Source organism: Suricata suricatta, chromosome 17 (genome assembly GCF_006229205.1).
Source record: "Suricata suricatta isolate VVHF042 chromosome 17, meerkat_22Aug2017_6uvM2_HiC, whole genome shotgun sequence".
Classification (NCBI taxonomy): domain Eukaryota; kingdom Metazoa; phylum Chordata; class Mammalia; order Carnivora; family Herpestidae; genus Suricata; species Suricata suricatta.
In genome coordinates, this window is record NC_043716.1 from 45626599 (window position 1) to 45641893 (window position 15295).

Sequence of the window (15295 nt, forward strand, 5' to 3'; positions counted from 1 at the left end):
AGTGAGGACATCTGCCTCTGGGTCAGTTCTTGTGGATCTAACCCTGCAAATTAGGGAGACCGAGGTTTTACTTGACAGAAATTTGTGACCCCGTGAGCCCCGCGTTGGAGGCCAGACCCTGCCCGGACTGCCACGGGATTCCACCAGCGCGGCTGCAAAGCTTGTGCTGAGACAGAGTTTCCTGAGCGCTAAGAATAGACGGGAGGCAGAGAAGGGTTGGCACACGGGGCTGGTGCCGGGCGGCACCGGCTCGTCCTGGCAGAGCCTTCGGCCTGGAGCTTGGCAGGGCGTCAGTTGGTGGGGGTGCGGGGCTGAGCTGGCCGGGCCCTGGGACCTGGTGGCTCAGCACATCTGGGACATCGGTTTCCCCGCATACCCATCTCAGGCAGGAGGAAGAAGCCAGGGGTGAAAGTTCAGACAGGCTGGGAATGGTTCCTGCAGCCACAAGAGTTGGGACGTGGCCCCCCTTTGCTTTGACCACAGGAAAGGCCTTCTGGACGTTCAGAGTTTGATGCCTCCAGGGTCCAGGGGGAGCAGCAGACCCTGTGAAGCTTGGGAGGAAAACTCGATGTCCTGGGAATATGTCGTTGGACGCACATGGCCCCTGGAATGTAGCTCGGGCAGAAGTGAGGGAGGACACCAATCCCCTTGCTGTGCTTCCCAGGAGGGTTGACACCCAGCCAGTGCTCAGCCACAGGGGTGAACCTGCTCTGTTACAGCGGGCGTCAGCCATGACCCTTGGGGGGCCTATCTCGGTGTGTCAGCCCTGCCCTGCCCTGAGGGGCCACCCTGTCCCTCTCTCTGACTCCTCCTGGTGGCTGGGGGCAGTGGCGGCCAGCTGCCGGGCCCGAGATTAGATGGCTTGGTTCCATCTGGCGTCTGGTTGGAGCCACGATCTCTGGTCCAGCTTTGCCAGTCATTTTGGTGCGTGGCCTCCTTTATTTTTTAATCATTTCAGAATTTGGAGGGGAAGGGAGGCTGGACTTCTTAGAAACCCCGCCAGGCAGCTTAGGGCCTCTGAGTCTCTGGTTCTGGCTGGCTGGTGCCTGCCCGGCAGGATCTGAAGACAAGGCTGGCTTGCTCAGCTGCCCGGGTGCCCACACCACACTGAGGGGTGGCCTGTCCAGCTTAGCCTGAAGCCAGCTGGCGGTGCCAGGGAGGTGACTGGTGACCCAGACGAAAGCCAGAGAAACCCACCTTGGCCAGCACAGGGTCCCCCCTCCCTCCTTCTTCTCCTGGAGGAGCCCCAGGGTCCCCCAGAAGGGACCCTGTTTGCCCTAAGTGCCCACAATGACTCAAAGGGAGCTCTACCCCTTTCCCCCCACATCAAGAAGAGAACATTTTAAAAAGGTTTTTATTTAATTAAAAAAAAGACAGAACTAACAATCCAAAACCAGTAGTAGGTACAGGATTCACAGGTGCTTAACTGGTGAAACACACAGGGGCTGGCTGAGGAGGTTGGTGGGATGGGAGGAGGCGGGCACAGGCCACCGCAGCCCCCTCCACCAGGTCTCAGACGGACAGGTGGCAGGGAGCCAGCTCCGCCCACTTCCCCGGGTGGCCCTGGCTGAAGGGCGGGGAGCCGCCAGAGGGGCGGACAGGGCAGGGGGTCCAGGAGCCTGGGGAGTGGTGGGGAGAAAGGCTGTGAAGACCAGGGGCTCTGAGGTTGTTCTGTTCCCCGCTCTCCCGTCTTTCTTTGTTACTTCTTTCTACTCTTTTCTTGGTCCCTAGAGTGGGTCCCACATTCTCTACCTGGGACTGGGCGAGAGGTAGGATTCATTGGAACACAGCTTTCTCCATGAAATGATAGAAACTTCCGGGGCAGCAGGTGTGGAGTGACTTATGTGGAAGAAATAGCATGGCTGCCTTGCTTTGGGAAGCGACAGAAGAGTCTGGGGACCTTGCTGAGTGATGGGTTCCCAGAGGTTGCCCCTTTCCTTCGAGCCTGGTAAGGTGGGGGATGGGGTGCCGAGGGCAGTCGGGACAGGGGTGGGACGGGACGGGGTTGGCCCCCAGCAGGGCAGGCCACCAGCCCTGACACTCCAGCACTCACTGCTGCACATGCTTGGACAAACCACCACACAAAGCCAACCTCAACGGGAGGAAGGGGTTTCGAGCAAGCGCAAAGGGTCCCCGGCACACCGCGCCTCAGCTGGCCGGCGTTCCCGGGCAGTCAGGTGTGTGGGGGCTCCCCAGGGAGATTCCCTCTCTGGGGGAGAAGGAGGATGGCGATGACCATGACCCAGATCTCAACTCCTAGAGGCTGAGTCGGCCCAGGAGGTCGGCGAGCAGGTGGCTGAGGTAAGAATTTGCTTGTCACCTCTAAGGATGACAGCTACCGGGACCACAGACGACCGCTCGAGATCGGATGACCAAGTCTCAAAAAGTAAGAAAGGATTTGTCTTTAGAAAGCACGTGTTTTATATAAAAGAGGGTGAGCTCCCTGTTCCGGAAAGTTTATCTTCAGAACCCACACACGCTTCTGCGATCTCCACTTGCCTCTCGGGTCGGGAAGAGAAGGTTGTGGTTGGAAGAAAACATCCAACGTGGAACCAAGGTGGCGGATGCTGAGATGTCCATCTTGTGAGGGGGAAGGAAAGCACAGCGCGGCCTTTTCATCCAAACTGCCCGAACTCCCTGGCGCCGGAGCCCTTGAGGGCGGTGGCAGGATAAATGACAATATTGGGTGTGGGGGAGGGCTGCTGCTGCCGTCCTTACGACCAAGAACTGACTGTAACTCCCTCCCTGGCCTTTACTTGTGATCAGTCGAGATTAATAACCACTTAGGAAATGGATGTTTGCTCTAATGTGTTGGCCGCTGTTCACCCTCGGACGTCCCTTTCCTGAACAGAAGTTCAAGCTCTTGTCACCCAACGCCAGTGGTGATGGGGATCTGCCCATTCCGCTGCCCAAAGAGGAACAGAGCTGCTCCGAGGAGGGTCAGTGTGGAGAGGGGCACAGCAAGAGGCCATATGGGCACCTTCCTTCAGACCTGTGGAACCTTCCAGACTCTCAAGTACAGTCAGTGTGTTCTGCCCTTTTTGCGTAAGGCAGAAACTTCTAGAAGCAGACCAGAATGCCAAGCCATGGACTCTGGGTTTACCTCACACCCAGGCCAGTAAATGGCCTCCACTGCGGATTCTTCCACAGGCCTTGGTCTCCTCAGGTCGAGGGAATCCGGCCCCAGGATAGCACAAAGGCCCAAGCACCAGTTGGCCACAGGGCTTTCTCCTCAGACACACTGTTATTTCAACAACCGGCTACTGCCAAAGAGAAAAAAAAGAGAGAGAAAGAAAGAGAGAGAAAGAGAGTGCAAGAGACAGACAGGAAGGGGGCAAGTTTCGGCTTCCTTCATTCCCTCTCATACACAGCAGCTGACCAGTGTCCAAAGGTCCCCGGGTGCCTGGTGAATCCCTCCTGGGGCCCCTCACCCAGGCAGCGAGGGAGGACTCTGAAAGCCCGTTCTTCTGGCAAGAATTATTTCCAAGAGGAGATCATGGCTCAGTTCTGTTTTCTCAGGTTGGTCAAGGCCTTGCAGCCTCCAGAGAGTTCAGAATCCTGGGCCACCCAACGCCCCTTTGCGGGGATAGAGTCAGCATTCCGCTTCCAAGTCCCATCTCCAAGCCAGCCCACGACACTTTCTGGAGACGAGGGAGGGTTGGGTTTTGGCTTCAGTCCATTGTTGGTCCATCCTAAGGGTCCGATGCCCTCCTGTGGGACGGAGACCGCTGTTCTGGGGAGAGGCCGGTGCTGAGAGAGAGGGGGGCTCACACGGGGGTGGTCCGCCGGTTCAGCATGGTGACGGGCAAGCCTTCCTTCAGGTCCTGCTGGAAGAAGTCGTGCAGCTGCAAAAACCCGGGATCCTGGTCGGGGCCGTAGCTGGCGGCGGTGGTCACCTTCAGGGGCTCCCTGGACAGCGTGTACATGGACAGCTCGCCCATGGGGATGGCGCCCGTGATCTTGAGGCCCACCGGAGATGCTGCCCTGGACGGAGAGGCCTCGGTGGACCTCGAGCTGGACCTTGAGCGCCGTCGCCGGTACCGATAACTCGGCATCCTGGCGTAGGGAGACGAGGAGGGAGCCTTGAGGAACTCCCGTTTGGTCTTAAATCTCAACTCTTTATTTTTCTCAATGTAAATGTTCACAGCCAGGACACCCACGGTCTCGGCCACAATGAAGGACAGGGCTCCGAAGTAAAAAGACCAACCGTAGTTGTAATGGTTTTTTTTGTCTTCGTCACGCTTGTCGCTGGGGTCCCCTGTGTTGCTGGAAATGTAGACGATGATGCCTATTATGTTACTGAGGCCTGAAAGAGAGGCAGGAGACGGGGTGGGAGGGAGGGGCAGACGTTAGACCCACAGCTGGACAAGGGACAGGAGGGCGGAGGAAAGGCTGGGGGCCACCCTCCCTTGGATAGGTATTGCCTAACTCTGATTACTAACTTTTCTTTTAAGTAATTGGTTTTGAATGGGTAGTAAAGTAAGAGTTAAGTGAGGTATCCAGTAAAACACGGGCACTTAGCTACCCAGTTCCCTACTGAGGGTGGTTACTGTTCTCTTTTTTCTTGTTTTATTTTTTATTTATTTTTTAATTTTTTAAACATTTTTATTTATTATTGAGAGACAGAGAGGGATAGAGCATGAGCAGGGGAGGGGCAGAGAGAGGGGGAGACACAGAATCCAAAGGAGACTCCAGGCTCTGAGCTGTCAGCACAGAGACTGACACAGGGCTCCAACCCACAAACGGTGAGATCATGACCTGAGGCGAAGTTGGCCGCTTAACTGACTGAGCCACCCAGGTGGCCCTGTTATTTTCTTTCTTTAAAAAAAATTTTTTTTAAAATGTTTTATTAATTTTTGATACAGGAGAGACAGAGCATGAGAGGGGGAGGGGCAGAGAGAGAAGGAGACACAGAACTGGAAGCAGGCTCCAGGCTCTGAGCTAGCCGTCAGCACAGAGCCTGACGCGGGGCTGGAACCCACGAACGTGAGATCTGACCTGAGCCGAAGTCGGAGGCTTAACCGACTGAGCCACCCAGGCGCCCCTATTTTCTTTCTTATATCATTGTTATATCTCGTCTCTCTCCCTCCCGCCCTCTCTGTTGCTCTCTCTCTCACATACACACATATCTCTTTTTCTCCTTGCACAATACTCCTCGACCCCTTGCCTTTTCATGTAACCATCCATCAGGCAGACGGTTCCGTGTCAGGCCTTAGGGAGCTGTCTGTCTTTCTCAGCGCACCCACTGCGTGGACATCTAACCAGGTTGTGGACGTCAGGTGGCTGCCAGCCCTCAGCTGGGACACAGTTGCCATGGACATCCTTGTGTCCACGCCATTCCACACACACACACACACACGAGCATAACTGAGGGGTTGAGCAGCCTGCACTTTATTACATCGAAGAGCCGGAACTTCGCGAGTCTGGGAGGTAAGACACAACAAACCTGTTTCTGTGTTTATTTAATTTAATCTTATTATAAGTGAGTCTGAGAAGAGCCAAGCTGCCTGGATTTGAATCCTGGTTGTGCCAGGGCCCTGGACTCCGTAGCTGCTCCAGTGACCAGAAACATCTGCCTGTGGCCTTGTATGGTTCCCCCGGGGAGATGGGCAGTGGCAGAGGGCACCTTTGGAGGCTGACAGTCGTGGGCACAAGCCTGTGTCTTTGTCTTTGCTTCCCTAAAGCCAGCTGGGCCACCTCTTGAATCTGGGATGATGTGGTTGTGCTCACTGAGCCCTGGTACCGTGGCTGTAATACGTTGGTGGCTGGTGTTAGTGCAAATCTGGGGGCTCCAAGGAGGAGACAGAATGGGGTGTGCCCCTTTCCTCCCACCTATGCAAGAGGTGAAAGGGATGGGGACCTGGCCAAGAAGGAGACCCAACACTTGGGCACTTCTTGCTAACACCCCCCTCCCAACACACACACTGCACGTGCATACACATATTATCCATTGCTCTGGAAGGACACAAAAGTGGAAGGGATGTAGAGGAAACACCATAAGAATCTGGCTGAGAGATTTTGAACCAGTCCCTTAACTGCTTGGGCCCTGAAGTCGCCTTTTGTGTCCCAGAGAGACCCCAAGAAGATGAGACAGGGCGGGGTACCGCGAGGCCCCTCCCCACCCTCAGCACAGGAAGCTCCACCACCAACGACCACCACGGTTCCTGGGATTCTCATGATCAGCCTCATGGGACTATTGGACCGTTGTAGGATGCGGAGACCGGGCCCACCCAGGGCCGCCTGACCAGCCGGCGTCAGACAAAAGGTGCTTTGAAAGCAAAAACACAGAGAAGGTGGGGCAAGGAGCTTCGCTAACAACTGAGATTCACGGAACTTCGTAATATCTCGAAGTTACTTACTAGAAGGCGCGTCCTGTTCCTCCTGACGGGCACTTGTTGCAAGGTTATCTGAGCTCCTCAGGTCCTGCCCACGATGCCACTGGCCAAGCTCTGCCCCCTCAAAGCTCCCCGGAGACCCAGGCCAGAAAACCTGAGTTCTCCTCGGGATCGTGTCTATGCACCTGCCGGCCACTGGCCAGCTGTGAGCCCCACTTCAAGCCTGGACTCCCTCCACATTTGCAGCGGTGACGCATGCACTGAAGCCCCCAGTGAGGCTCCGAGGAGGGAAGTGTCAAGCCACTCAGGACCAGTTAAGAGGGCCTGTGTCACTGTCACCCATCACTCCTGGGTTTTTGCTGGGTCGCAGTGAGGGTGGCTCTGTGGTGCACCCTTGCCGGTTCTGCACCCCCTTCACCCTGTCCTCACCTGCTCAGCTCCTTGGGGTCTTGGCTTCCTCTGGGGACATCCCCGCCCCCCCCCCCCCTCCAACGCAGCCAGGCTTATAAGGCGCAGGCACTTCCCACACTTGACCTTTTTAATTTTCTTGGTTGATGTGAAATTCACATAGCACAAGTTAACCCTTCCAAGTGCACCATTGAGTGGCATTTAGAACATTTACAATGTTGTGCACCCCCCACCTCCATCTAGTTCCAGAACATGTTCACCACCCCAAAAAGGAGACCCGGTGCCTGTTGAGCAGCCGCTCTCCCCGCCCACTCCCTGGGCCAGCCCCCTCACTCCCGGAGGTTTGCGATCCAGGATGAACAATGACTTTTGTCGGTGGCCCCCCCCTCCCCCACCGCCCCATGCGCTGCTGGGACGCGCACCCTGGGCGGGCGGCTCACCTGCGGCCACGAAGAGGATGCCCGCGCTGAGGACGATGTTGTTCTTGCGGCTGTAGAATCTCCCGGCTCCGATGCAGAGCCCGCCGAGCAGCAGCAGGATGGTGCTGAGGATGGGGAAGACGCTGGAGGCGCGCACGATGCCTGGGCCGGGCGGGAGACAGAGCAGAGGCCGCTGAGGGCGCCGCCACCCCGGGTGCTGGCCAGGAGCCCTGAAGCTCGGGGAGGCGGGGGCTCCTTCCCATCCGGCCCCGCAGACCATGGCGGGTTGGGAGCCCGCGCTGGACCGCACTCAAGCCACGGCTGGGGCCTGGAGTCACGTCCTGCCACGAGGCTCGCCCTGGGCGTGGACCCCACTTCCGCAGCCAGAAGGCAGGAGAGACCCTCCCTCCATGGTATCCGGGAGCCACAGCACCAGCCCTGGAAACGTTCGTCTGCCTTCCATTCAGTGGCGGTGTTTCACCCTGAGCCTCTCGCTGAGGTGTCTAGGAGCATCTGGAAGGCTGGGAAGTGGTGTCCATGAGAGGCAGCCCTGAGGGGTGGCTGAGGACACAGCCCTTGGGCACAGGTGGGTCTGGGTCTGCTCTGGGACGTGCTGGCTCTGTGGCTTGGGTCAGGTCGCTTCACCTAATGCTGAGCTTCCCCATTTGAAGAAAGCAGCTGGTGGTAGGGACCTCCCTCCTCTAGTTTTTTTTTTTTTTATGTTTTTATTTATTTTTGAGAGAGAGAGAAAGTGTGAGCAGGGGAGGGTCAGAGAGAGAGGGAGACACAGAATCTGAAGACAGGCTCCAGGCTCTGAGCTGCCAGCATAGAGCCGGATGCAGGCCTTGAACCCACGAACCATGAGATCATGACCTGAGCCGAAGTCGGACGCTTAACTGACTGAACCACCCAGGTGCCCCACAGGGCCTGGCCATTGCATGCGCTTCCTGAGTGACAGCCTTGATCTCCACAGCCATCACCTCTGTCATTGCAAGGCCCTCCTCACCCCTGGGGAGAGACAAGGGCCTCCTGAGGTCACAGAGGAGGTGGTGACTAAACAGTGGGATGTGTGTCGACCTCGCTGTCCAGCCAAGATGCGTTTGCACCCTTGCTCTGCAACTGACCAGGGTGGCTACCTTCTGATGTCAGTCCCCCCCACCTCTCTCTCTCTTTTTTTTTTAAAGTTTATTTATATATTTTGAGAGAGAGAGAGAGAGAGCATGTGCTCATGAGCTGAGGAGGGGCAGAGAGAGAATCCTGAGAAGGCTCTGCGCCACCAGCACAGAGCTCGACGTGGGGCTCGAACTCACAACCTGAGCTGTGAAATCATGGCCTGAGCTGAAATCAAGAATCAGCCGCTTAACCGATGGAGCCACCCAGGTGCCCCAAGTCTCCTGTTTCATAACCTGGGAGAGCAGTAATATCTACCTGGAGGCGCTGCATGGCACCCCTCCCCCGGAGGAGATATGACCAAGTCCTAATCACAGGTGTCTATGAATGAGACTATTTGGAAAAGAGGTTTTCTACAGATGTGACTAAATTAAGGAGCTCGAGAGGACACCATTCTACATTAGTATGGGTCCCAAGTCCAATGACAAAGGCCCTTGTGGGCAGAGGAAGAGACACGGGCAGGGGAGAAGCCGTGTGAAGGCAGAGGCAGGAGGTACCCCTCACTCCTAACCCTAAGCCCCACGTCAAGGAGGGTGGGGAGGCGAAAGGCGCTGCGGGAGACAAGGACTGATTCTCCCCCAGGGGCTGTGGCGGGAGCCCGGCCCTGCCAACGTCCCCTTGAAGACTCCAGCGTCCACACCACTCGAGAGCAAATTCACAGTTGGTTCCTGTTGTTTTAAGCCACCCAGCCTGTGGTGTGTACCGCGGTGGCCCTACGAAGAGAAGACACTTACTGCACTTGGTGGGGGCTTAGGGGATGTGGGTCCCCCTTCCTGCGCATCTGGCTGGAAGGACCAGGAGGAAGGGAAGTGGGGCACCAGGAGGAGCCCTGAGCGCAGCCTTCCTGATGCGCCCGCAGGTCCCCCAGCCCAGTAGAAATCCTGGCGACACGGACCCCTGGTGGCCCCGGCAGGGGACAGCGAGTCAGTGGCCCTGGCAGGCGCCGACTCCGGAGCCAGCTGAACCAGTTTGTGGCCTTTCAGCCTCTGAAGGCAGCATTTGTCTCCTTTCTTGTAAGCCCCCCAGTGTGTGCCCCGCTTCACACAGGGGGCTTTGTGGGGGACCTTAAATACAGCTCTTCTCTCCAGCACCTCCTCCTCCTTCCCCTGCCTTCTCGCAGCCACAGGCTCCGGGAGGAGGTTTCCCGTGGGCTTTGGAAATGTGCCTTGGAGCCACGCTGGCCAGAAGATCCGGGCTCAGCTCCCCCTGGCCCCCCCGTTCTGCAGGCGGGCCAGAGGGGCTGGGGAGAAGGGACCCCAGGGTTTCTAAGGTCACAGAGGTCAGACCTGGCTCAGAGACACCCATGCTGCCCAGGTAAGTCATGTGTGTGCCTGTCCTTCGCCACATGGGCTCATCCCAGAGCTCCGGCTGTGCACAAGCCGGATGGGGTTGCCGTAGACAGTGGCACAGGTTGGGTCTTGCACAGAGCAGAGGGAAGAGCAAGGGTAAGGCCCGGGCCATGCCGCAAGGCCAGATCGAGCCCCGGAGAGAACCTGTGTCTTGTCTGGGGGATGGGTACCTCCTTCTCACTCACCCTCAGGCACGCCGGGGCCCTCCCAGCAGCCCTGATGTCAATACTGTGAGGCTCAGCACAGAAATCGGCTACCTGATGGGAAATGCGGGACCCGGAAAGGGGACCCCAGGAGCAGGGTCGGATGGACGGGAACCCCCGGGGGCCAGAGGGACCGGTGGAAAAGACACAGCAGGGTGTGTGTGTGGGGGGGAGGGTGACCCCTCAGACCCCACACCTGCCCATGGATCTCCACACCAGCAGGGGCACTGCCAGAGTCCCAGGGTTGGGGCAAGCCCCTCTGCCAGTGATGAAACTCAAGGCACAAGGCTGGTTTCTCCGGAAGACTTCAGAATGCATGGTCAGAAGGTTGACCTTGTTCTCGAATTGTCGAAGACAAGGTGTGGGAAGCACAGCCTTGGACCTGTCAGGGTTGATAGTCCACACTTAGCTGGCTAAGCTGCCACTCACACAGGCAAACACCATGGAACTTTCTGTGACCTTCTCTGACACCCCCCCCCTCCACTGGAATGTCGGCTCGGGGGCGGCAGAGCTCCGTCTTGCTCACTGCAGTGCCGCACATGCCTAATACCGTGTCTGGTGTGTAGTGGGCCCAATCATAACTTTCTGTTAAATGGGTGAATAATTGAACCCTCAGGACCCCATATCTCTCCTGTGCTTCTGCATATTTTGCGGATCACACTACTCTGGGGACCAGCGGCCCAAATACTGAGAATCAGGGGGACGGCCGTGGTGACCGTGACCTTGGCCTGTCCCGAAACGTTGGCTGCTCCCTCTAGCTGAAGCTCACTGGTACCTGCACGCCGAATCTCGTTCTGGGGCAAGTCCCTCTGTGGACACACACCCCCTTGTTGAGAGTTAGCTCTGCCCTCCGCCCCAGTTCCGTCAGCAGCCTGGACTACCGGCCAGAGACAGCACCCCTGCTCTTCCTGGGTGTCTCTGGGCTTGTGAATGAACCCACAGGTCCCGCCCACAGAGCGCATTTGAGGAGGGTGCATCTTTCCCAAATGAGTTTAGTCTGTGCCGTGCCCCAGGAACCACAGGTGGGAGCTGAGGGCAGTGGGGGCCCAACGCTGGCCCCCTTGCCTCTGGCTGTGAGGGGAGTGCACAGGGGAGCATGACCCCCTGAGCCTCCTTCCTGCAGGCAGCGGTGAGGTGGCTGCCTTCCCTCCCACAAACCCCAGCTCCTGTCCTCACGGCTTCCTTTCTCCAGGCTCCCAAGCCTGCCCTCCTCACCTGCTCAGGCCCAGGCCCACCGCTTGCACGTGTTCTTTAACCTGACCTCACTTTGCACAGTGCTTCCCTAGACACCCTTCCTTCACCACGTCTGTGCATGCCGTCTGCTTCCTGCTGGACCCTCAGAAAGCTGCCTCGTCTGATCTCTGGACTGAGGGGCATGAGCCACCCCAGCTGGGCTGAGCGCCGGAGTTGCCCCAGATGGCCGTGCAGGCTGCACACTGTACAACCCAAAGGGTGTCGTTTTATACCATAGTCTGGGTGAGTGGGCTTCTTTGAGCAGTGCGGAAGCCGCACAGCCATTGGTGGTGGCCCTCCGGAATATCATTCGCTTGCTTCGGTGTTGGCCCCCAGAAAGCAGAAAGAAAGGACAGGCAGGAGGAAGCAGAGGAGAGGAGGGAGGAGGGTTGGGAGGCAGATCTGGCCAAACGCTTTCAGGTTCCAGGTCTGACCAGAGCCTCCTGGCACTTCCCCAGGCGCCACGGAAGCCACACGCTGTACTGTTTCACCGGATGACTCACAAGCCAAATCCTTTCTCTTAGAAGAAAACGATCCACAGGCAGGTGCACAGTGAACTGTGCTCCCTCTGAGGACACTATCGATTCTCTGTGAATGAGGCTGGGCCTGGCCCCCTGCGGGCGATGCCATGAGCAACTGTGTGTGTGTTTTGGCTCATGGGAAAGGGGGAAGTGGCCTCAAGTGGTGCCTTGCTTCCATTTCCGGGCACCTTCTCGGGCTGCGGCTCCAGCTTCCTCCCAGGGAAGGAAGTGAATTCACAGGCCCAGGGATGAGATCTGGACTTTGGGTGTGGACGGGGTTTGTCCTTGTCCTAAGTGTATGCTGTGACTTCCAGTCCGGGGTGGACCCAACCACAGGACAGGGGCAGAGATGGTGGCTCCCCACCAGGCAGTGTGACTTTTCAAGAACAGAATGCTTGGTACGTGGGGGGTGGGGTGGGCAGGTCCAGGGCCCAGAGGGCAGCGTACTTGGGGTATTAGCCCCTTAGGGATGCTTGGCCTGGGCAAGCCTGTCTTTAACCTCCTTGCCCCGGGCCCAACGGCAGCAGTCGGCAGCTCTGCAACTGGCTGTGACCAGCAGTCCTGGCGAGCAGAATGCCCACACCCTCGTCTGCTCCGGCTTGGCCTCAGTCTCCCCAGGCATGGACCTGTCTGCCACATAACCCCACTGGGGTCCTCTGCATGTCAAGGCAGCGTTGGACGAAAGTCCATCCTCCAGACTAACACTTCTGAATCGGAAAGGGACAGAAAGAGCATCCAGGGAACAGCATCCCTTCACCCCCAAGGAGCCCGTCTTTCCTCCAGCTGCCCCCTCCCCCCGCCTTCCACACAGTGAAATGAAAGGTGCTTGGCACTTACGGAGGAGATACTCCGAGCTGTCGTGGTCGTAATCATTGTCCTCTGGGAAGTGATTGATCCGGAAGCAGTGGCCTTTATAGATCCCTGAGAGAACAAGAGGAAAAGAGCATTGTAAGTGCTCTGTGCGCTGGCACATCCATCGACTCCAGACCCGTGTGCTGCATGGGCGCCGGGCTCTGTGCAGGCCCCGGGCACGGAGACAGGGACAATCCCCTGGTCTGGTGTGGGGACGGGCACACACACACACACACACACACACACACACACAGCGAAGCACCAAATAGAGGCAGGAGTGCCCCAAAGGTGACCACGGTCCCCATCTGGATGTCTGCAAGAGTGAAAGGCACACCATCAGTCACGAGCCAGGGACAAGAGGCGTCAAGCAGGACATGCGATTCCCTGTCCAAGGCAACTGCAGGGCCATCTTGAAAAATGGCAAAGCATTTGCCCCTGGGAACAGGTGGAAGGGACTTCCAGGGGGAGGGGGAAGCCGAAATAAGGCAGGGCTGGGGTCGGAGCCTGGGGAGGTCAGTGGCTGGACTCAGAAGGCCCTGTGCAGGGGGTGGGGCCGTGTGCGGCAGGTAGGGATCTGGGTCAGGGGAGCTGGGATGAAATCTAGCCCCGTGGTGTCTGTGTGTCTTTCCTCTCTCTTAAGCACACTTATAAATTCCCCCTAAGGTACATGCCGAATCTGCACAATTGGCAACATGATTCTGATCCCTTCACTCGAGGGATGGCGGGAAGTGCATGTGCAGCCAAAGAATCTTCCAGAAAGGCCAGGACCACCCCCTGCCTGGTTTCCCTACCCGACTCTGAGACGTAGCCTTTGCAGACTGGGAGGCAGGACGCCCTGGGTAGTTTAGTACGTGCAGGGGGAGAAGCAGGTGGTCCCTTCTGGAAGCTACTGTCCCGCTCCCCTACGGTCTGCTCCCCTGCCCTCTGGGAGCACTCTGCACAGGAGCGGACACGGGCAGGGAGCGGGGCACACAGGGAGCAGGCCCTGCCTTGGCGGCCACCCGCTCCTGTCCCGCTCAGCCTGTCCGCTTCATCAAGGAGCCCCCCCGACACCACCATGGGGCTGGGGTTGGGGCTGTTTCCACCTGGGGCTGTTTCTTGTCCTGTGGTTGCTGCCAGGCATCCTGCCGGCCTCCCCCAGCCCAGCCTGACCTCTCAGTTGGAAGCACAGTGTCAGAAGCGGGGCCTGTACCAGCCTGGCATCTGCTCAGGGCACACGTCTCTCCCACCTGCCGGCTGATTCGCTGGCCTGCCAGCTGCCTCCCCAGACCTTCCCTTCCATCTGTTCCCTTAGCTGCCGCCTCCAGGAAGCCGGGATGCTGGGTGAAGACCCCTGCCTCCTGAAGGCCCACCGGCCCCGACGGCCATTGGTGGGTGGGCCGGGTTTGATCAGGGAACGGTGAGAGACAGACTGTGGGTCCCAGCGGAGATGCCCCCAGGGGGATGAGTTTCGATGGTGTTCTCCATGCCGGGCCAAGCAAGAACAACCTCATCTCCTCATCTGTAGAATGGGTACAACCACAGGCTTTATCTCTCGGGGATCTTAGGAGAATTACAAGAGGCAATGCTTGAAAGGCATTCAGATGGTTCTTGGCCTCTGGGGACGGCTCAGGGTAGGTTTGCTGGCATGGACCCAGAAATCTCCCACTTTCTGCTCTCTACCCTGTGGATCCTTCCTCTTCCCTGAGAGCCTCGGGTTGATGGGGAGCCACGAGAGGTTGGGAGTGACAGGAAATGGCATGAGGGTGCGCTGGGGTGTTGGGTGGCCGGAAAGCGGGACACACAGAGGCCAGAGTGGGCCAGTCACGCTCCGCCCTGGCTCCTGGCTCCCACGCCCCAGATTCCAGACGTCCGTGGAAATACAGAGCTAGGGTTTTCCCCGCATGGGTGAGGGCCAGGCGGAGCTCTCGACTGCTCCTCCCTCTCCCCACACACTGTTTTGGGGCTACCTTATGGGTCTAAACAAAATTACTTGCTTGTTGGAACAAGTCAAATAGGTAAGAGGCTGACGTGGAAAAGTAAAAAATCTCCCTTCAGACTCGATTTCCAGAGGCCAATCCCCACATCTTTCTGTGTGTACACCTACACACGTACATGTCTGTGAGGTCCCCCCCTTACTTAAGTTTATTTATTTTGAGAGAGAGAGAGAGAGAGAGAGAGAGAGAGAGAGAGAGAAATCCCAAGCAGGCTTCTTGCTGTCAGTGCAGAGCTGGACGCAGGGCTCATACTCACGAACTGTGAAATCACGACCTGAGCCAAAACCAAGAGTTGGATGCTTCACTGACTGAGCCACCCAGGTGTCTTCCCCATTTATTTGTTTAAAAAATTTTTTTATGTTTAATTTTGAGAGGAGGAAGAGGGGGGCAGAGGCAGAGAGAGGGGGAGACACAGAATCTGAGGCAGGCTCCAGGCTCTGAGCTGTCAGCACAGAGCCTGACGAGGGGATCGAACTCACAGACTACGAGATCCTGACCTGAGCTAAAGTCAGATGCTTCACCGACTGAGCCACCCACGCGCCCCCACAGTTTGTTTCTTCTTACTGGACAGGAATATTCTGCAGCACGGATATACCACAGTTTGTGACATCTGATTATTCCCAGTGATTACACTTGTGATGTCCAGCTGTCTCTAATAATGTTGCTATGAACATTCACGTACAAGTTTTGGGGTGAACCCAACTTTTCATTTCTCTGGGATAAATGCCCAGGAGTACATGGCTGAGGTTAGTTTTATAAGGCACTGATAAATGGATCTGAAGGATGGTTCTATCCCTATATTTTGAACAGAATTATTCACTACACTTCA

The 15295-nt window shown here is 57.3% G+C and overlaps 1 protein-coding gene across 1 annotated transcript in view; it reads right to left on the minus strand.

Moving 5' to 3' along the window:
* Positions 1-1336: 1336 nt before the first annotated feature.
* Positions 1337-15295, minus strand: part of CACNG4 (calcium voltage-gated channel auxiliary subunit gamma 4) — a 59974-nt gene continuing 46015 nt past the window's right edge. The window contains exons 2-4 of the mRNA XM_029929077.1: positions 12476-12559; positions 7184-7324; positions 1337-4306 (exon numbers count right to left, since the gene is read on the minus strand). Of these exons, the coding sequence (XP_029784937.1) occupies positions 3768-4306; positions 7184-7324; positions 12476-12559 (764 nt within the window). The 3' untranslated portion in view covers positions 1337-3767. The remainder of the gene's footprint in view (positions 4307-7183; positions 7325-12475; positions 12560-15295) is intronic.